A 23,146-nucleotide genomic window follows, 5' to 3' on the forward strand; every position below is an offset into this window, starting at 1 on the left:
ATGAATTTCTCCGTAGAGTGTAATTAGTTGTGGACGACCCGAGCCGGCTTTCTTGTCATTGTTTTGTCGAAAGACAAGAAAAAGAAGCACGATTGGTTTTCCTCCTCCGGCTAGCGGATCATTTGCATCAGCGTAACTTATCTTTTGATCAGTGATGAATGCTCCTCAACTCACATTTTCTTTCTTCCTTCTCTGGAGTGCACTTTCAATGAGCTAAAAGAGTTGGAATCTAGATTGCAAGAAAAAACAGGGCGAGCTGCCCGACCGAGACATGTGCAGACGGGGCTGGTAACGTTTTGCTCCGCCAGTGCGGGCGGGCGGGCGTGCGGGCATCCCCGTGCTGCCTTTTTGTTGTTGTTGATTGCCGCTTGCCAGAGGCTGACAGTGTGCTGCTCTGCGCTCGGAAATGTCATCTGTAAGTGCTGTGGGAGATTGTTGCTCGGCACCCCTGCTAGGAGCTGCACACTGACTCCACTGTGGGAGAGTTGGAGAGACAGACACACAGAGAGAGAGAGAGGGGGAGAGAGAGAGAGACAGGCCGGTCGGTCGGTCGGTCGGTCGGTCGCCCACAGCGACGGGCTTGTTTTGAACTCGGCAAGCCCAGAAATGTTTCATAAACACATCTCGGCTTGAAATTGCTTTTATACGTTTGACGGAGCCAAATGATAAGACCTTAACTCGCCGATGACTTTGGTTCAAGTCCTCACTGATTCAATCTTAGGAATGGCATTTGTCTTGCATCAAACATCCTTTAGCCGCTTAGCTTCAGGCAGGCAGGCAGGCAGGCAGGCAGGCAGGCAGGCAAGCAGGCAGGCAGCTACAGACGAGCACTCTATTACAGCAAATTCACGAAAGAAAAAAAAAGGAAGACTCAGTTAAACGTGTTGAAGAAGCTTTTCCTTCCATAATGATTTCTATGAATTAATGGCTTGTAGTGGAAATCAAACTTCATCTGGAATGGCACTCAGGAGTGCACAAATGTATGCATCATCCTGCTTCATGATGATAAAATTCAGGCTTGTTCCAAGCAGATCTAGAATAAAAAACTGAAAAGACACATATAAAGACGCCCTAAACAAAGGGGAAAATGGAGATAAACACTTGGCATTCCAATTCCGAACAGATGTTCGTTCACACTCCATTCCATTCATAGAATTCCATGAAAGCGTGCCACTAAATTCCATGCGGCGGCATTGTGAGTGGAATTCATTAGCAGATAAGCGCGCCCAAGCCTAATTAGAGACTGTCGGTGGAAAGGCGAGGAGACATCAACACTTGTTTGTATCGGAGTTGAAAGCCAATCTTGCCATCGCGTCTCTTGTCTGAGCTTGTTGACGTGTGTGCGTGACAGCCTTGTGTGCGTGCGTGCGTGTGTGTGTGTGTGTGTGTGTATACGGGCAAATTGCGCAGCTTAGTTTGCGTCCTTTTTTTTTTTTTAATTGTCATTCCAGTGTACAAAGTTAAACACTGCAACACACCTTCAGCTTCATTGTTCCTTCCTTGGAATAAGTGCTGGCGGAAAAGGTTAATCCGTGCTTAACTGAGCTTCTACTGAGGTATGCTATCTCAAATACCGCACAACTCTATCACCAGAGTCGGGCATAACTTTAAAATGAAACTTGCCGGAAAAAAGAAAGGTAAGAACAGAGCATTCCTCCATGTTTGCCAAGTTTCCCTCGTTCAACAGCCCTGATTCAAATGATGGGTTCATCCTCACGTTCTGCAGGAGCCTGATCATTGAATCAGGTGTGTTGAACGAGGGGAACTTGGAAAACATGGAGGAATGCCCCGAGGACCGGACTTTGAGACCCCTGATCCAAACGTTAACGAGCGTCAGTGGGATTTGAACCTACGCCTCGCCGTTCTGGCTTTGTTTTACGAGCCTAACGTCACGTGAACTTTTGCGCTTCTGCTTCCCGCTGCTTCCGGCCACGGTGCTGACCCAAGGTTCAGCGCCCGTGCGAAGCCGTATTCAAGCACAGTGTGACGTCTGCGGGCCGCCACGCCCCAAAGAAACACACGGCGGCTCTGTCTGCAGTTGTGCAATGAACTTTCCGGCATCTGGTTCTTTGCACTGAGGGAGATGTTGTCACTATGGCAACTGCACAAGCAATTTCACTGCTTGATGCTTTGTTGGATTTCAAGCCAAAAAGTCTTCTATTCTTCCAGCTCTTTTCTGTCTTTGTGGAATGAGCGACGCTAGACCCTTGACAAGCGTTCACTTCCATGGAGACTTATGAATGAATGAACCAAGGCATACGTACGTATTTCTGGATTGTAGGCCAAAGCCTCCAATCTAAACGAGCCACTGCAAATCCCGAAGCACGCGTGAGACTCCAAAGACCTCACGGAGGGCAAAATGGCCCTTTTCCTCGCTCCTACTGCGTGGGCATCTTCCGAGCGAGTGGCGCTTATCGGAAGCAAACGCTGTTAGCTCGTGCAAATTGTGTGTTTCCAACAACTCGCCGTCTCTTTGCTTTGACTTCGACGCCCTGACGCGGTCAAGCAGTCAGCACGGAATCTTTGCTTTGGCCGAGAGTACGAACGGAACAGAACAGAACAGAACAACAGAACAGAACAGCTCACTTGAACAGCTCACTTGAACACCCATTTTCAGAAGTAGGCAAAGATTCACTCTTTTTCATTCTTTATTGATGTCACTATTGTATATTTATGGGTCAAATGTCATATGATAGAGTGAGTGCTATTTCCCTCATTACAACCCACGTTACAAACAATGGTTTTTGGAAGGCTGGAACGGATCAATGGCACTTCCATTCATTTCAATCGGCAAAGGTGTATTTAGAATCAAGTGTTTTACTGTAGAATCATTTGTATACAACAAAAGGATATGAATTTGTAAATTGATTAGATCCAGTCACTTGCTAGGAAATGTAATCAATAGATTGACATCTTCTGCTGTTTTATTGTGCGAGCGAGCCAGACATCAAAAGCCAGTCGGCCGGTGACGACGTGATGGCTCGGCGATATCATCTGTTCCTGTCTCTTTATATTCAACACTATCTCCTCTCTTCCCCAAGCTTTTATGCGTGTCTCCACCGCAAGATCTCAATTTGATATCAGCAAGGTGGCGGCTGATCGGTGAACCGATCAGTGAAACGTGTTTGGCTCCGATTTCATAAAGATGAGACGCAGCAGCTCATGTCCTTCCCTCGGTCACAGTCTAGCTATTAACTGAGAGTGGGAATAATTAAGGGTGTGTGTGTGTGTGTGTGTTTGTCAGAGTGTGAGACCAACACGGCAGGTGGGTCAGGCCTTGTGAATATGTTCTTTGTGTCCAGCTTGCAGCCCCCGAGGTGCAAACATCAGCCTCCGTAATCACCGGCAAAGCAGCTGCATGTTTCCAGTTGCAATGCTCAATCCCACAGACGTGAGAAGCTGCTGACAGCTCCTTCAGGGCTTCCTCTGGCTAGTACAGTTAGGGGGGAACAAGCCCACGTGGACTCGGAGATCGTGCGGCCGAGAGATCCCGAGTTGGAGTTTTAGAAGGATTGCAATTAGCCTCTTTTGCCGCACATGTTTGACGAAAAGGTCGTTTTCGATAGATGCCAACGAATGCTTCGGTGGGTCGACCGGTCCCGGCTGCGGAGTCGTCTGCTATTTGCCGGGAGGCAGCTGGCATAGGTTCCAGCTCACCTTGGACAAATGGCACAGATTGATTTTCGACAGCACAAATAAAATTGTGCTTCGTATGTCTGACTCCTAAACACACATTTTTCACCTCTTCTTTTGTAGCCTCTTGTATTGATGTTTAGGAACATTCTTTCAGACGCACTAATAAGCTTTGAATGTTTTTATTTTTTTTGATGGCTGTTTATGATTTCGCATCATCAATTTCCAGGAGGCTTTTTAATTGCCTGGAAGATTAAAGCAACTTGTTTTGACAGAAGAGTGTTTCATTGAATGAATGCTTTGTTTTCTTGATCTTTCTGTGGGAATCTAGTTCTCGTCTGGCCAAACTTCCTCTGCCTTCCTGGAAACCAAACAAACGCTTATTCGCATTTGAGTGCACTTTCATGCTAAGCCTTGAGATCAGCGCTTTTCCTCTGCATGAAGTTCTTCTCACGACTAAAGCACTATTTGCCGTATTTGTGGCCAGTTGTCTTCCACGTTCCCTCAGCTGCCCACTCCCATGCCAACTCGCATCCGCTGTGCTGTCTTCAGCACATTTTTGCGTGTAATTAGATAGAAGGATCTGCTTTGATGCTGACATCATTTGTGTGTGGCTCACAAAAATCCCACTCGTGGTTTTCTTCTTAGGCTTGACCATCGCGGCTCGTTGGACCATGGAAGTAGATGATGGAAGAGTGGGCATGACCGAAGCGTTACGAAGGTCTTGGAAGACGAGTAACCCGTAGACAAGCTTATAATTACATGCAATTACTGTCAATGTCATCCTGTTTGCTGGTAAAAGATGTTTTCATTACCTAAATGGCCTTTTTTTTTTGGCTCACTTACACTACGTCTCGTCTGGTCTGCTGCCTTGCTGTCTCACTTGTTCCAGTCCCTGTCATTTGTTCCTCTTCCCCTCGGGTTTGATAAAACATCCATCCATCCATTCATTTCGATAGGTCGGGTACATCCGATAGCCATTCATTCACTTTGATTTACTTGCAGGGATGATTTTGCTGGATCATCAAGAAACCTTGTTGATTCAACTAAAACTACAAATAAACAAATGATTAGTTCATAAGAAATATCGTATCCATTCCATAATAAGCTTCTGGGCATTCCGTCTGCAGAAAGTAGATAAGATGTCGGAGCAGCTAAAAGCAGGCCTAGGTTGTGGCGCAACCCGTAGATCAGGGGTCGCAAAGTCCAGTCCTCGGGGCATTCCTCCATGTTTTCCAAGTTTCCCTGATTCAATGATCAGGCTCCTGCAGAACGTGAGGATGAACTGACCAAACCCCGAGGACTGGAGTTTGACACCCCTGCCGTAGATAGATACGGAGTTCCACCAACATGATATGGTGTTTTATTCATAAACGTGACAATCGTGTCCATTGATGGACCTGTTAAGTAGTTGTGTAACTTTTGCGTTCGCCTGGTCGTTACAAATCCTGAACAACAACGTGCGGGGTGCACGCCACTATGAATAAATGGCATCTTTGAGTTGAGAGAAAGCGTTCCTCCTCAGTCTGCTAGGAAAACATTTCTTCTGGGCTTGGTCACATTTTGAAAATCAGTGAAGAGGTTACGTCTCTGTGTCTTGCCTCAAGCAAGCTGATGTTGAAATTCTGTCGAAAACGTAAGAAGGTTCCCAGCCACGCAGTCGATTCTCTTGTGTAACTACTTTATTTTACTAGCCGGACCGACGCTTGTAACAAGCGGTTCAGTCTTTAATATGCGCACCCTCCATCCATCCCCCCGGGGGTGAAGGCAAGCGGTGAGCTAATGAGCTTGAAATGACAGTGACTTATTTAGAGCTCATGTTTCTCCCGCTCAGTCAGAACGGAGGACGCTTGGTTTCATTTGTCCCGGCGTGCCGGCGTTTGGGTCTTTCCCATCTTCCCTCCCCCAGCACAGTCCTCCTCTCTCATAAATAGTTGACATCTTCCAAATGAACTCCCTCAACTTGAGCTTAGCGCATGGTTGCTCACCTTGTGCGCTTTCTTAATGTGTTTGCTTTGCCCGTTGGACTGTGTGGAGATTTCAATACACTTCCGTGCTTGTGCGTTGGTTTTTTTTTGGGGAAGAAAGGTTAATGCGAGCGCATATGTCAAGTGGTAAAGGCCATATCAAGGGATATCTATCGGTCTGTGTATGGATGTGCGCGTGTGCGTGTCTGTTAACCTTTCACCTCATGACTTAAGGCAATGATTTTTGTCATCTGCTCTATTTTGTGTGAGCGTGTGTGCTTCTCTTGGCAAGCATGTGGTTTGAACTAAAAGCCTTGAGTGTAAATCTTTCATTGGTTTTGCTACCTTCCAGCTGCTTCAGAAATAAAGGAGGACATGGCTCTAGGTTGGTTAAACTGCTACTTTAATTCAGAGTCATTTTGTGAGTGCTTATGAAACTAATAGTTATTATTATTTGGAGGATTCGTCATCTCTCTGACACAAATGATTTTTTTTTTGGTTTGATTTTACAAGTTGTTCTACTTTCATCTGATCTGTCCATATCTGCAGCGTTAGAGTGCACGACTTCCTGCTGTGGTGTGTGTCTTCTTAGTGGGCCTGCTAAGACCATCGCATTCTTCGCTTGAGGTCCGTTACATTGCTCGGTCAAAAGTTGACTCTCAACTGGAGCTGAAATGCCGCCCGCTGAAATGTGGTTTACAGTAGTAATCGCCATTTTCACAGCTTGTGGATGCTTAGATTGTCATCAATGTATTGATTCAAGAGTTTTGATTTGGGTACTTGGACCATATCCGCCCTATTACTTGATAAACTCACATTTGTCCTTTTTGTGTGTTACATTATGGCAAGGAACTAGGTCGAATTGAATTGAGGGGCTTTGTTTTGACAAAAGTAGTGCTTTGCCACCATCTTGTGGCATCTATAGGCAATATCGCTTGATGATGGCTATCCTGTACGAAGGGGTTTCAATGGCTGCTTGCGAATAGGTCGAAAAGTGCTTCTTTGTGGCAGGCATCAAACATATTCGTAGGATCAAGTTCAACAACGAACGATCGAAAAGGAAATGGGGCCACGCTCATTATCATCGCAGTCACGCTGCGATGCTGTCTCAATATTCCAAATGAAGCGTTTTCCAAGTGTCCTTTTCTCTTGAAAACATTGAATGCTCTTAAAGTTGAAAAAGCCTTTTCACATCCCAGCTCGATATATCAGCTTTAAGCTCGCTCTTTCCGTCTAAGCTTCCTTGCCAGCCTCACCTCACCTCACCTCACCTCACCTCATCTCTGCTGGCTTTGTGTCCTTGATGAAGCACAGCTGCTCATCCCTTTTTTGTTTTCCGACAGTCAGGATAAACGGCCTGAGCGTTGCTGATGACGAAGGATGGCGAGAAGTTTTGCTCATGCATTGGACGCTGGGCTGGGCTGGGCTGGGCTGGGCTGGGCTGGGCTGGGCTGGGCTGGGCTAGCCTCGGCTGAGCTTGGCTGAGCTGGCCTGGCCTGGGCTGGCCCGGTCCCCTATTTGTGTCCCCGCAGCTCCTTGCTTAGGCTCCGGTTTCTCAACTGCTACATACTAAGTGTATGTTTAGGTACACGTTTGTGCTTCCAAGTTTGGATTTAAATCACGTATGAATTCATTCCGTATCAGCAGAGCTAAATTTTGTTATAATGACATGTCGGTATTTGTCAGGCCACGCAATCATTTGTCGATTGCAACCCTTTTCTACATGCTGGAGAAAGTCATGTCAACTTTATGACGCAATTGGCAGCGAAGTGACATTGCTCTCGGCCCACTGTTTGCAACCGCATATTTTCCACCTCTCGTTGTTTATGTGTGTGTTTATACGCGTGCGGCTTGCGTACTGCAAGAATCCGCCGTTGTCTCTTGGTGCCAGTGCCACAGTGCTGAGAGCCACCAAGGTCAAGCAAAGGTGAGACAACTTTGACATACGTATTTGTTTTTTTCCCCCCCCATCTGTTTGTTCCTGATCTATTTGACATTGCTAATGTGCAAGAAGGGGCTACCACAAGATAGTGAGCGACAAACGGCAACATTTCATTCGGCAATGAAGCTCCTCAGCTCACTTCAACATCGTTTCCCGGCACCAACAAAAAGGACTTTGGCCTGAGCACAAAAATGGTCAATAACCGAGGATAGATTAGAAGCTGTGAATGTTTAAAACCAACAAATCTAATGTTGGCCTTCGACTACATAAGTCATTCCAAACATCAGAGTGAACTGACCACAAGCTACATGGCTATGTACTATGCTTTTTGGATTATACGTATTTATAGCTGTGTGTGTGTGTGTCAGTGTGTCTTTTGTTATGGTTTCCTTCTATAAAATGGCATGCAATGGATTATAAATGTAACCTGGAGGGACATGAAAAGCCCTGGAGTTGCTCATTCACCTGTCAGGTTGCAATCTCTCCCTGCATGTAGCTTTCACCATTGTTACCTTTTCACAAAAGCACTTTAGTGTCTCTCCAACGGCCACGGATGCTTATTGTGTTAGGCGGCTAAATAACATGCTGCGGTCGCTCCGAGTGGGCCCGCTTGTACTGAAGTCTGCATTTTGCAAATAGCCCACATCCCTCTGGAGAACACTGCGGCTGGCTAATGCGCAATTGCACCGCTATAAATACACACTCACAGAAGTAGTCTTATATGTGATTATTATTTTATTAGCACCTTTTTTGTGCAAACTGGAGCAGGCTTAGGGGAATATCGATGACTTAGTCCCACGGGTGTGACTATTAGTCGCGTTTGTGAAGCAAATGGCAAATGTGTGTTAACAGCATCGCGCTGAATTGCGCATGGCTAATTAATTGCCTTGCCGACAGACAATTTTACTGGTGTGCAAGAGCGATATAGTGCAACAGCTCAGCCTGGTTGTGTTCAAATGGATGAGCACAGTGGGCAATTGGGCAATAAATGGTGGCATCTGCACAATGTTGACTCGAGCTTTTCTCATAGTCACTTACAGTGTGTGTTAACGGCAACATGTGTTGTCCACCCAGTTCAGTTCGGATATCTATTGGCGTGTCAAAACCTTCGTAGTCACGGCTTCTTTCGTTTGTGGCTCCAAATGAATGTATGAACACATTGTAGGCGATACAACAACTTGTTTTGAAATCAGAGACTAAAGTGAGAACTGTTTACATATTTGAAAAAAATGAATGGCAACAAAAATTGCTATGGTCAATGATATGGTGGGCCTCATCTGGCCCCTGGGCCTTGAGTTTGACACCTTTTGGCTTATAGATAAACTATTGATGCTAAGCTTATTGTGACGCGAGTTGACTTTATTTTATTGCCACCTTAAATCACCATTATCACTCAATTCTTTTGCTTGCAAGTCAAATGAAAAACAATCGGCCTCATGAAAAATTATTCGTATCGCAAGGCATCAGTTTGAATTTTTTTTTTTTTGGTCGGGGTTGATTTTTTTTATTGTATTAAATGTACTGACTACCTGTAGTAGTCTTCTTGCACGCCCATCTATCTACATTCACCTATTTCAATCCATAATGACCTATGGAGAATAGCTAGCTATCTCTATCTCTCTAATCTATCATCCAATGATGCTACGCGGGCATACCACACACACACACACACACACACACACACACACACACTGTGCAGGGATTGTGGAATACGAAGCCATCCTCAGGCCAGAAGAGCACTGTAGAAGCACACTCGGTGGGCGTGTATTCCCTCAACTGCTTTAATGCGCATGCAAATTGAAATGATGTTTTTGCACTTGGCAGCAGGTTTATCTTTTAATTTTTGCTTTCAAAAACAGATGTTACACAAGGTCACTGCTATGCCTCCACGTGTCCTTCTGAAGATTTTTTTTCTCAACTTGTTGAAATGATGTTTTGCAGTTTTGAAGAAAAAAAAAAAATACGATTGATCGTACCTTCAAGGATGAGTGTGCATTTGTAAAACAACCGGGAGTTTTCATGAGCAAATGTGTCCTTGCTGTTCACGTCCTTTCCTTGGTTGCACACGCGCACACACACACACGGTGATTTTGAGGACACACAAATGAGCGGGTGAGCTGGCAAACCATCCCTGCAGTCATTACTGCAGTTGGGAAAGGAAAGCTAACGTGATGCCTTGAGACACGCCCCATAATAAGACTCCCCAAAATGTCTCCAAAGTAAATGTTTTTTTTTTCTCCACTCAACCTAGGAACGCTCATTTTATTGTATTTTTTTCTTGAGCATTTTTCAAAGTAGTCGTGGACATGGGCTGTAACTCCTGGCAACCTCCGCCTCTGTTTCTCACCCAAAGTAGACTTTGATGCGACTCTGACGTGATGTTGTTCTGTGGCAAAAGAAACCCCCAAACTCAGCTTTCCCTCCTTGATGCCATATTACTTTATTTTCTTTTCAAACGCTGCAGTTTGGAAACAAACAAAAAAAGCAACATTGTTTGTTCTATGCTCAGATGTACCTTAAACTGGGATGTTCTGAACGCAATAAGCAGTTGCTGGGAAATAGGTGATCAACCTGAGCAGATAACGTTGGCGTGGCGTACGCAATTTTACTCATGTACTACTATGTTCACCTTGACTTCTCCAAATCACGTTAAAACTTTGAAATGAGTGCAAATGTTTCAGCAGCAGTGCCATAAACTAGGCTAAGGTTCTCTGCTAAGTGATTAGGGTCCTTCCCAAAACAACCTCCCTCCACAATGATCACAAGCAGCAAAACACAGGCCTCGGTATGGGCCGTGACATTTTTGTTTTGTTTTTGTCACTGGCTGTTACCGTGGAAACGCTGCACTCTCGTTCATAGCTAATGTGTTAACCGATTTATGCGTGTACTGTAATGTAGGTCCGTTTTTGCTCTTGAGAAGCTCAATTTAATATTAGTTATCTCGTGTCGCGTTTAATGGAGGAAACCATGGACTGAAAGTACTTATCAGTATTTATTGATTTGGTTTCTGCAGCTTGTGATGATTAACACAAGCCCTGCAGAGCAGTCCGATAATGAGGAGAAAATGTTGTTTTCCTGGTCCCCGTATTACATATTCCGCATTAATAACTGGGCTTGTAAATTGAACTTGCACAAAGTGATGACTCATTTGGGGACATGAGCAAAATGATGACACTTAATGCCGTCTTTAATTGAAATGACATTTGTTGGCGGTAGGGACCAAACCCTGCTGGGAATCGTGAAAAACAAGGACGAATGAGAACCGCACCAAAAAAATGTTTATTCACTAATTTCTTCCATTAATAGTTTGGATCAACTTAAAACGACAGCAAAAGTATTTGAATCCATGACCCTGAAATATTGCTTACAGAATATTTGATTTAGAAAAACATGCGCATGTGTATTTTTTGAACAATATGCACATGCTGTAATAAGCCGTAAAATGTTTTACCATCTCTTATTATTATTATTATCATTATCTACATCTATATTTCAATTCTATACATTGCTATTTTTATTTATTTGAAAAAGATTTTTAAGGAGCTGCAAATACTTTTTATATACATACATTCCATTTTGCACAACATTTATCCAAAGGCTTTGGAGATAAGTTTGGTCTTGTAAAACGCTGGATGTTTCGATGCAGCTTTGTGGAGAGAAGTTGTTGACACATCCACAGAACATCTCCAGTCTGGGCGTGTAGAAAGCTTAGTGCGCACAATGTCTCCAGAAGTTGTCTAAACACAGCACACCTGTTCCACAGACGCGGTGGGGCGCACGTCTGAGATAAAAGCCAAACCACGCCCTGCGTCATCTAATGTCAATGTGTGAAAACAAGCACAACTTGCGGTGCTCTTCTCTTTGTCCACCTCTGCACAAAGTAGAGCAAGATCTAACGTGCCTGCTCTGCTCTGCTCTGCTCTGCTCTGCTCTGCGCTGCTCTGCCTTGGCTTCATGCTTGCCGATGGATCTGAAATTCATTAACAGTGTTCTTTTTGTCTGATGGGCGATGCCAGTGAGCACGATTTGGGTGCGGGAAGGGGGGCGTACAACGGTGGACTTTGTAACGCAGCGAGAGGCTGGCTACATGATGTCAGACGAGCGCTGGCCTTGAGTCACGTATTCAAGTCCAGCAATCTTCCCTTTAGTTTTCATTACTCCTCCTCCTCCTCACAGCTGGCTGAGAGTTGGGGCTGGGTGGCTAGGTGGTGGAAAAGTAGTGCTTAGTTATAGCGGTCTCTCGTGTCCCTGCAACTTCAATATTTCAATTCATTAAATCTGTGGACCTTTTAGCATGCTGTGAGAAATGATTGGACTGTCTTGGTTTGAAAAAGTCATACTTTTTGCAAGCTATCTATCTCGCTAGGTAGGTAGGTAGGTGGATAGATTGCTCGCTCGCCCGCCCGCCCGCCCGCCCGCTCGCTCGCTCGCTCGCTCGCTCGATATTCCTGCTAAACAATTGTTCTTTCTACCCCAAAATACAGCTGGAATGAATGACTGCATATGCAAGTTTCACAATTCCACCAAACCAAACGGCGGCTTCCTTCAGCGTCTCAACATACTCTCTGGGATCGTGCCCACCAACCGCCAGCCTCGCCGTCTTCCAGTCTCGCCTTTTTGTCAGAGCCATTGGCCCGCCCGTCTCCCTGCGGCCTCCCTTTTAGCGTTCCCTCGCTGCTTCTCAGGCCTCAACTCCCCTCAGAGAGGAGAAACCATGGAAGCTTTCAGCTGGGGCCAGCACTTTCTAATGTCTCTTTCCAGTGAGCGAGAAGCTTTGTAGCTCCCATGACCACATCCCAGTCATTCATGAAAGCGACATTCTTTCCTCCCTTTTTTTTTTTTTTGTGCTAACCAAGGAAAGGCCATTCTGTTTCTATTGGGAAGAGGAGCTGCGATAAAACTTTCTCCTGTTGAATTTTCAAACTTTGTCGTTCATTTGCTCTTCCAGCATTCAATTAGAAATCACATGGCTGACTACATCTGATAATTACATTTCTTCTCCGCAGCAAGCGGCCGCCAGGATGCCTTTGGAAATCTTAATCCGGTGCAGTGGAACAGAAGGAAAACTATTCCCAGCAATTTTACGACTCGTATTAATAATTCATAAGGAGGGCTTGTTTTTGTCGGAAAACGATAGGTGGGTCGGTTGACAAGAACGAGGAGTCAAATAAGAATGGCAAGACTTCAAACGCTTTGATACTGAGGGGAATCTAAAATAGAATTATTTTCATCTGAAAAAGGCAGGCGTGTCGAACAAAATTTAAGGATAAGAGCGGCAGCGAGGAGCAAAGCTTTGCAGGAAACACAAAGTCATCTTGCAAATGACAGCAAGAAAACATCTAAAACCTTCAAGTCAAAGTGCACATAAACACGGAGCCAAAGAACTCAAAGTTCAGCAGAGCAGAATTTCCTTGTGGGCTTTTTTTTTGTGTACGTGTCAAAGAAGAAGCTCTGAAAAGGTCGGGATTGAAAGAGGGATTAGGTGGCGCGAAAAACACCAGCATTCCTTGGCACATTTACCTGTCGTCAAGAAACTCCGGGATGGGAGCCAGCCCTTTGATTGCAAATGCTTTAGGCGTGCGGCTAAATGGCTAAAAGGCTCGGTCTCCCGCAAATGACCAAATCAAAGCTGATCGTAGTTCTGTAATGTGCAAAATGCTCGGCAGGCAAGCAGTTGCACTGAGAGTCGCAAATGAATGTTCCACTTTGTCGCAGTGTTGCCTTCTGCTTTGAATTGTGAGTGTTGACTTCTGAACTGGGCTTGACGTCATTGCCGTTTGGCTCTACGGTCATTTCCTTTAGACGTCTTGTTGAGTGAGGAGGTGCTGCCACCTTGAAATAGAATATTTTCACAAATAAGGATTGTCAGCTCTGGGGATCAATCCGTCAAACCACTAGATGGTGTTTTCCACCATCATGATGCTACTTTCCTTACATATCACCTCAAATGAATTCTTATGTCTTTATTTCGGTGCACCGAGCGCAGACATCCTGAAAGGGCAGTACGGCTTCCCACAAAGTTCAACCTTTTTCCATTTTCGGGTAAGTAAGGGCACAGCTGGTGCTCGTGGGCCTGCTCACTGTTCAATGGCCACACTGTTGTGGCTGGAGGCCGGAGATGACATTTGCTTCATGAGCCATGGTGGTGGCCTGCGTAAGAACAACGACACGAGACGGATCCAAATTGCCATCGTTTTTTGGGGCATGGTTTGTTTTTTTGTTTTTGTTTTGTTCCCACCCAAATTGCTGGCCTTTTGACCTCTCTCTATGTCGACAGCGTGTAGATGACATTTTGCTGAGTGGCGGTGACGAAGAAAGGCGAGAGAGCGCGAGCTTGTCCTGACCTGACCTGACTTGAAAAGAGACAGCTTGGCACGCAGACGCTTTGGCATGACAGTGCTTGCCTTGTGTCAGCAGCAGGCCTGTTTTCAGATCTGACTTTTGATGTGACTCACTAGCGATGAGAGCAGACTGAGAACATACACAAGGAGCATAAAAGGACGGACGCAATACACAACTCTCTTACTTTGGAGCCAGCCATTGCCTTGTTCATCTATGATCAAATAGTTATCATGTTTTATATACGCCTTTGAATGATGAAATGATGATGCTTCAGGATCAGGGTTGAAGGATGACTGAATTTAGACGGCGAGATATGGCTTCACTATCACCTGATAAGGGAGAAAGTTCTTGTTGTTTTTCCCCCCACTCTTTTAAATCCCCTCTGGTCAGAGTCAATCCAATATTTAACATCACTCTTATTTGACGAGGTGGATTCAACCGCTGATTGATTGAAGTTTTAACTTTGGAATCGCTTACCGTGGCGTGGATGCAGCAAAGAGGCATCAAGCGGGATTCAAGGAAAGGACTGGACTGAGGACTTTACTTATGCAGCAGGCGTCTCCATTTCAAAACAAACCTTCGCTTATTTGTGTGAACAGAATGAGGTTGAGCGGAGACTGGGTTGTGCTTGGGTGTTTTGCGCTATTTAATCAAAAGTGCCTTCGAGGAATTTGTTTTATGACAGAGCAGTTGCAAAAAGTATTCCAACTCAAACGTGAGTTCAAAGATTAGTTTCCGAATTGAGGCACAGAGGGGGCGGGGCTAAAAGGACGATGCACTTGGGACCTGGCATGAGTGCCCCCCCTGGCTAAGATTTTGCATCCAAATATAGTAAGTATGTGCTTGCTAAAAATGGATTCTTTAGCTCTGTGTCGATTCTGGGCCATGCGGGATACAGTGTGTAAGACAGACGCAAAGGTTGAACCTTGTTTTCCAAAAATATTCAATAATGACAGGCAACAATTGATATTCTTTTTACTCGGTGGCTGCACTTTTCCCTTTGCCTAAACCTTCCAACTGCTTTTCTTCCAGCGTCAAAACGGTGCACTTGAACCGCACCCCAACGGGAGCTCTTGTTTCTTTGACTGGCCCTCCCTTCTATTCTGCTGAGGTGCTCTGAGCAGCAAGCTTGACTGCTTTGTTTGCTCTGTCACCAGCAACAAACCAAGCTTCTCCAAAAGAAAGCCTTTGCCGGGAGACGAGTCAAATCTTTTTCTCTCTCTTGCATACCTGTGCACAGAGCCGCATTCACTCTCTGTTTTTATAGTTAAACGTTGCAACCATTTCATAGTGTCGTAGCAATCTGCGAACGGAGCGAGCCCTCGTGTTATTGGCAACACAGCAGTCGGTCCTCCAGACCCGGGAATGAGGTCACCCTGTCCAAAGTTACTCCCTTTCTTTGACATTTGCTCACTTTTCGACGGCACTCTTTTTCCACCTCCCCACAAAATGACACATGGGCAAGCTCAAGTTGGGACGTGTATTCCATCTGCAAGAGAAGGGTGCAACTAGGCCGCGGCGTGCTTCTGCATATTTGTGTAAAATGAATTTTCGTCAACAGACACTTTCAGGTTGGGGGGGAGCAGGCAAAGAGCGGAATAAATCAAGTAAAAATAAGACTTGTCGAGTGAGATTGCTGGCAAAAGCGTAGCGGGCCTCTGCCCGCGCTCGGACCGAACTTGCTCAGTGATTCGGCCAGGTCCTTTCCACCAATGAGAACAGCTGTCCGCATGCATTGGCTGGCTGCATCCCAGCGATAAAACCACACAAAGTACTGAGAGGGCAAGAAAAGTTGACACCTGTGTGCTTATCGGAGCGGTCAGTCAGTCAGTCAGTCAGTCAGTCAGAACAAATTGGCTAGCAAAGCATCCTCAATGTGCTTTGTCACTTGGAAACGTCGCCGGACCCTTTGGAGCACAGCGAGCAAATATTGTTCAATGTTCCGAGCTTCATGTTCACGGAGTTGCTTCACCTCGGGAGGAGTGTGATTTGTCTAAGTCAGCGTGGCTTACGATACGAAGATGTCCAATGTGGCGGTTGGTAGAGGTCCGATAAAGTTTGGATAAGCCAGGGGAAGATGTCTAAAAATCGATGTGTGCTTGAGTGTAGTTGTTGGGATGTAATCTTGCATTATCAATTCAAGCGAGGAAATGAATCCACGAGTGCTTCTCAAAGGACGGTCGGTCCCTCGTCTCCATGTAGGCTTCAATTGTCTGTAAGTTGACGTCTTGGAGTGATTTGTTTTTGAATTGAAATTGTATTTCTTTTCTCCTAGTATTGTTATGTTAAAACTACGCCCAAGGCTGGCAACATTTGAAATACCATCATAGTCTTGTTCCCACGCTCAGTCTTTGCACCTTTCCATGTTTTATACATACATGTAACGTGTGTAACATGACACATGGCCACGTCGAATGCATTTCCTCGTTAACGCTCACACTGTCACACTTGCGCTGAAGTCGGATATCGCAGCATCTGTTTTACATTTGTTGCTATGGGTGATCGTAAAAAAGTGCCAGTTGACACATTTTGTGGTTTTATCCCCAAAACGTCCAGTTACTACCTTATGTTGAAATTGAATTTCATATTGCATATCAAATCTATAAAACATACTAGCATTTATTGACTAAAAAGGTCATCCTCACAACTATTTTTGAATACAATTTGAAAAACATGATTTATATGCCATCATCACACACTCACTCACTCATTGTTTGAGTGGCAACCATGAACTATGCCTGATGCAAAAGAAAAATCACGTATTTGAGAAAGTAAGATGTTGAAACCAAGCAGGAAATTATGAATCCCCAAATTAAACTGTGAAGTGCACCTAAAAAGAAGTGCTGGATCAGCGGGTGTCCAAGAGGGTTCACCCAGCATAAATTGAATGTATCCCAATGGGCTATAATAACGTGTCATTGCTTCTATTAACGGTACAAAAGGTCGACCGCTCTGCTGGCGGAGCAGGATCAAATTACGATCAAAGTCTAGCCGTGTAACTCCGGCGCTGGAAGCTATTTCTGTGGGCCCGCCCGCGGCTGGTTTACACCACTCGAGCGGTCTGGCAGCTGGCCAGCCTGGTCACCGGTGGCGGGGTCGTCGGGTATACGGGGACACGTTGTAAGGTGGGACAGATTTCAATCTTGGTCTGGGCACAATACTGCAACCTAGTGGAACAAAATATCTTACGTCAGTGGGTACATTTGGAATTGTGTGCGTTTGTTTATTGTTCACCAACGAATGCATTAGGCCGCTAATCTGGGACTAGCGTGGCTACCCGCACGCACATGCACATTTTTCTATGACTCCCGTTGGAGAGTCGAGGTTTGTTTGTAATGACTGAAAGGAATTCTAATTGTGAGCAAGATTTGTCCAATCATTTGAACCTGTGACAGGAATTGTAAATACCAGCATGAAAAGTGGATTGCGTGTTATCATCGGGAATCAAAAATGTCCGTCCTAGAACCAATCTGTTCAAACGGCATGAGCATTTTCAAAACAAAGGCAATGAAAGCACATGAATGACATCTACAAGCATCACACTTCCAAAAAAAACCAACTGTCAAGACAAAGTGCACAGTCCGGAGGGAATTGTTAATATCCTGCCTGGATTTTATTTCGACATGTCTGCTGTCATCTCTCCACGCATGTGCATTGTCATTGCCTACCAATGTAACTGCTGTTAAATAGGAGCATTATTCCACCCCCGTGAACAACAATAGGCACATACGTAGTTAACACTGGAATTGTTCTCCAGTTAGTTGGCCTGGCGCACTTTAAGGGCTTCAAATGAAAACTAGCCCTTATTAAATCATCACGCATGCACACACCCAGTCATTAGAGGGTCCGGGTGGCTGATTGGCTTGCTGCCTCCATGCTGATTGGCCTCACAGCGGGAGGTGGATGAAAAAAGAACAGCAACCCTGTTGATTTCAATAGATTTGAATAGATCATTGAATTTGGTGCGGGTTATGCAGTTTGTGTGGATTCCAATTTGTATGCAGGAAGCGTTTGTATTATGAGCCTGTTTGGCCCATCAATCATGCCTGCAATGGCGTTTACTCAGGCTTCCAGGATGATTTGGAAGCAATAAAGACAGGAAACGACCAAAACAGGCTAATCTCCAATGTATGACAAGCAGATCTGGACTATGGAAGGAAAGCAGGCTTTTGGCTGGACGGCACTTTGCAGAAGACACAGAGATGGTGATAGATTTGATATTAGGCTATTGATTAACGTGACATTTTCAGTTGACGGTGGAGTTGGACCGCAATGTATCAGACCGAGAGCTGTTTGTCCTGCTTACATTTGAGGAGTCCAATTTGAAAACGCGCCTTTGGTTACTCGTAACACTTTCCCCCTGCACTTTGTTCAAAGTGCTTTCACCTGAACAGATGTGAACTGATGTCCACAAACACACCGATATTTATGGAGTCGGCCGTCGTGTTTGTGTCACGAGCCACCTCCAGCCGTTATGCTCAATTGCAGCTGACCTTTTCTAGTTGTGAGTGCGCCCTTGTGCGTGTGTGTGTGTGTGTGTGTGTGTGTGTGTGTGTGTGTGTGTGTGTGTGTGTGTGTGTGTGTGTGTGCGTGTGTGTGCGTGCCCTTGCACGTGTGTTTACACCTGCAGACTTGCTGGAAAACAATCATGCTGAGTTTTATTTATAGAGACTTGACACTAATACTGTCAGTGTGTGTGTGTGTGTGTTTGTGAGTATTCATTGCATGTCCTTTCAAATGACATGCGGAGAGCAGGTTGTACTGGAGGAAAGTGATATAGGATGCACACACACACCCGCCCGCCCAACACACACACACACACACACACACACACACACACACACACACACACACAGACACACGGACGGGGTGCAGGCATTTCAAGAAGCAGCCCAGCGGGTGACAGATTGCAGCTGACCTCTAAACAGACTGTATATTATTTCAACATAAATCTTCCCCGTTCTCATTCCCTTGTTTTGCGCCACTCTTTTCTGCTCTGCTTCATCTGCACTACTTCTTCTCCCTGGGCATATTCTTCCTCTTCTCACTCTCCACTGGCGGGTGTGTGACTGAGAAGGTGCTGAGATGTCACCACTTTACTTTGGGTGTTTGAGCAGGGGGAAATTGCCGTTAATTGCATGCGTTCAAATTTGGCCCGAATGAGGTGCTTGAAAGGCACTTTGGCGGCGAACTTGGCAGACACATAATCATTGACGTGCACACACACCGGGAGTAGAAAAATAATTCACCTGAGATGGGAAGGGGGGGAGAGCTTAGACTACTTATTAGCCAAGTTGAGCCAAGTCGGTTCATTAAGGCTGCAAACATGCTTGCTTTTAATTATCTCGCTGCTCCGTATTGAAGTCAAATGTTTTCCGAGGAGGAGGCGGGATCAATGTCACAGCAAAGTTTGTCAGGTTAATAGCCTTTGTCAGTTACAGTAGTAGCTGGCTAGTACGTCGCTACTTCATTTGTCAGTACATAGTAAGCTAGCGGGTTAGCAACAATTATGAATTCAATCCGTTTGATATTGACCGGCCTGAAAAAGGACTGCTTCCCTGTGTGATAACTAACATTAGTCAATGTGATTGACCAAAAACAGTTGATGAGCGTTTGCGATATATGGCTTGATGGTACGATTAGTTTTGAAGAGCAAATGAGGGGTGGAGCAGTGCAAAATCGATTCAAGTTCATCCATATATAGGGAGGGAGGGCGTGAGGGAGGTCCTATCAGTGCTAAAGGTAGACATGATGAGCTGCTGCTTCTTTCACAATCCCTCCATCAGGGTGGAAATGCTCTGCTCTGACCTGCGCTCTATTCGCTGCATCAAATCATTTTCGTCACCTGCTTTTTCTCGAATCAAGTCTTATTAGAATGAACATTGCCTTACTTGATTTAGGAGTGCGTTTTTCCAAGAGCCACTTTCCTTTGTCGAGGAGAACATTGCCGCCATATAATATGATGCGAGGTTCCTCTCCTCCACCCAGAATATCCGTTTCTTCCATGTGTCTGTGATCGTACCCAGCAGACACTTGAAGAGTTGTCCTAGACACTTTACTGGGTACTATTAGCTGAGCCGGGGAAACCTGGAAAGAAGTTTGACATTGATGCTTTTAAGATGTTCTAGTTTCAAATCAGATATCACGAGATATTTCCCGTCAGCTGCCCTGCATCATAATGGGGAGGTGAGAGATGATGCTATCTTTATCTCTGTAAAGGCAAGGCAATTCCATGAAAATCTCCCAACGCAATCCCGTTAGACTGTGCCAGCCAGCCAGCGTGAGAGAGAGTTTGTGCCTGAGAAACAAAGTCCATCCGAACGTGGCTTAAAATGCAGTAGATGAACGGCAGCCATCAAAAAGCCTCGCTTGACTGAAGTGCAATTTGCGTTTGACACGCTTTTGGGCTGATTTGTGTAGCAGCTTGACTTGAGAGCAAACAGGGAAGCTGTGACAGGTCGCCTTTGCTACGTATTTGATTGTATGCGTTTACAGTACGTTTGTGTCTGCCAAAAAGCTGTCTGCATCTCGCCAGGTCATCAGACGAGCGAACCCAAGCCTCCTCCGACGCCAGCACGGCTTATCCCAGATAGTGGTGTCTACGCTTGCTCTACAGATGATTATAAAGCGGCTGACGGCAGTGACGGAGCCGGTTTTACTCACGCCTTTCTTCTGCTGTTTTTCCCCACCCAAATTCTCTTCCCCTCCAACCCACCAGGAGAGCACCTGCGCATCTGTCCTCAGGGTTACACCTGCTGCACCAGCGACATGGAGGACAGCCTAGCCGTCCTGAGCCGAGGAGAGATGGAGGACCTCCTCAAAGACGCCGGACGCTCCTTGCAGGTGTCCCTCGGAGGACAGTGTAAGGCCTTTGATGGTGAGTTTGGAAACCAGCTTGCAAAGAGAGCAACGACGGATGAATTTGCTTTGCAGTTCCTTACGAATGTACTTTGCACGTTTGGAGCATCTGCATGGACTCCAGCGAGTATTTCTGCTGTCGTTGGTCAAGAAGGCAGTTGTGTTCACTCACACGATGGCGCAAACGCCCCTTTTAACTTGCGCCCGTCGAGGAAAATACTTGAAGAAAGAAACTGCATCTTTTTTTGACAGTGATAAATCTCCTAACCTTCTGACCACTTGAAAGGATGATCTGGGAAAATGATGATGTTTTTCTTGGTTTAAAACACTATTGGGTCTCTTGAATGACCGACCCCCCCATCAAGCGTGAAATGAATGTCAAAAATGGTCTAAGTCTTCTGCATTTCTACTGCACTGTTACGGACATACATAACAATAAGATTGGGGCAAATGTACATAATATGCAATCTTTCAGGAGATGGAAGTAGCAACTTGTTGTTCTTCGCAGTTTCCATCCTTTCCTAAGTCCGAATTTCTATGAATAATTCTTATTGACACCAGCCATGATATTTCTGGGGGATATCGCATGCAGCGCATGTCGCAATCAGCCCGAATTGCGTGCCTAATGTTACAGAGAAGCCACCCTGGAGCTGGACTAGAATAGCGATAGATCTTTTCAGATGAGGCTTTGCTACTTTGTCTGACCTTTTTAGCCATGGCCATGATTGGTGGCCGAATGACGTTTGTTTACTTTCCCTCATTCCGGCGGTCGGTCCCGCTCCTTTTCACGGCGGGTGTCGTTGCCGCCGTGCCAAAGGAATACCGCTGCGAGGCCAAAATACACAAAGCTTTTGCACAAAGACGTGCAAATTCCATGGTTAGCGTGTGTCATCCGCCGGTTGTTAACCTTTGGAATTTGGGCGAAACACCTCATGGGTGGAGGCAGTAAACAATGCTGACGGCACACACGTAAACACCATTGGACGTAACCGGGCTTCATTCTCTAAACATTTGGTACTCTTACCGCCGCACAAACTATGCAGACTTGCATCTAATCAAAATGGAGCCATTTGGACGGCCTTGTGTTCATTTGTATTCCAATGAATTGTACAGCTGGTAAACATTGTCATACATACTTGAAGTGCACATTCATTGTCTCCTCTTGGTTCTTGGCTGTGTATTACTGGTGTCCCCTCCCTTCACCCCATCACATGGGAACGACAGAGTTGGTGGTGGTGGAGTTTATGGGGACATTGAGGTCTAAACAACATCTGTTGGGTACGAGAGTTGAACAATGGACTGGAACTATCTGGGCCAAAGATGGGCCAAAACAAGACGCGCCAAGCCAGGGCTGAAGTGTCTGTCGGAAACAAACTCCAAAAAGAAAGCGTATCGTGACTTTCGGCACCTCTTCGATATTCCGACGATAAGCAGATGTTTGCGGCAAGGAATCCCTCTTTTCCTCCTTGCTCATGTAAATCCTCTTTTTTCGGAGTACGTTTCAAACTTCCGACCACTTCCCCTTGCCTCCAAGTGGCTGCACCGGTGACAATATAGCACGCTACCAGTCCTGACACATCTGGCTATGTTTAGCAGGGTGTGGACTAGCTAGCGCCATGTGACTAAGTGTAGGGTGTTACTGCTCCAGCCCAGGCAGCCTAGACCTTTTTTTTGCTCCACTGACGTTGGAAACGCTCCCAAGCAAGCCACCAGACCACAGATTAGAGGACCAGCATGCACACATGGAGGATCTGGCTCTTCTTGAACTCTATATGGGAGCGTGCTGACGTGGCTTTATTTCTTGGTCCTCTTGTAATTTGACTTCCAGGCAACCGCTGAGAGGAGACGGACTTTTTGTTCAAGCGTGTGTTGGGCTTTAGGCGCAAAGCTTTTCAAATGGTGGAACAATGCAGAAAAGGGGATGGAGAAATGGCTTCGCGGGGAGGTAAAGGCAATGAGAGGGATGAGTAAGCGCTAAACAGATGGGAGAGGAAATTGATGGTACAGGAAAAAAGCTCGGCTTCCAAATTGAAAGTACAATGCGAAAGGTCATCCAGGGCACGTGGAGCGACGGGATCGAAAAATGGTGGATGGCAGCCAGGTGTGCAGGACAGGCGCCGCCTCCAAAGCGGGCAGGCGGTGACAAAACCCCTTCCAGCCTGGAAGCTATGGCACAAATAAAACGCTGACCCCAAGCTCACACATCAAGGCATTGTTGGCACCACTGGGAGGTGATGAGCAGTCAAAGGACTTTTGCTTCCTGTGTTCACAACTCATTTCACTTCAAGGCAGGTCTGCAGGCACATTCATTTCTGTGGAGGAGTTTCCCAACTAAGGCAAAGGCAGCGAGCGCAATGGCTGTCCGACAGCCGGAGCTCAGAAGCGAGGGCATCGTCGCAACTGG

At 45.7% G+C, this 23,146-nt stretch overlaps 1 protein-coding gene and 1 long non-coding RNA gene across 2 annotated transcripts in view; one reads left to right on the forward strand and one right to left on the reverse strand.

The window, feature by feature from the left end:
- LOC133165334 (glypican-1-like) overlaps positions 1-23,146 on the forward strand; it is a 45,208-nt gene that overhangs the window by 3,235 nt on the left and 18,827 nt on the right. The window contains exon 2 of the mRNA XM_061294896.1: positions 20,603-20,761. Within this exon, the coding sequence (XP_061150880.1) occupies positions 20,603-20,761 (159 nt within the window). The remainder of the gene's footprint in view (positions 1-20,602; positions 20,762-23,146) is intronic.
- On the reverse strand, positions 16,194-22,320 carry LOC133165335 (uncharacterized). The gene is made up of 3 exons (XR_009717568.1): positions 21,879-22,320; positions 19,776-19,971; positions 16,194-17,051 (listed from the first exon to the last, which is right to left on the reverse strand). It is a non-coding gene; the product is annotated as an uncharacterized LOC133165335 (long non-coding RNA).

Source organism: Syngnathus typhle, linkage group LG13 (assembly GCF_033458585.1).
Source record: "Syngnathus typhle isolate RoL2023-S1 ecotype Sweden linkage group LG13, RoL_Styp_1.0, whole genome shotgun sequence".
Lineage (NCBI taxonomy): Eukaryota > Metazoa > Chordata > Actinopteri > Syngnathiformes > Syngnathidae > Syngnathus > Syngnathus typhle.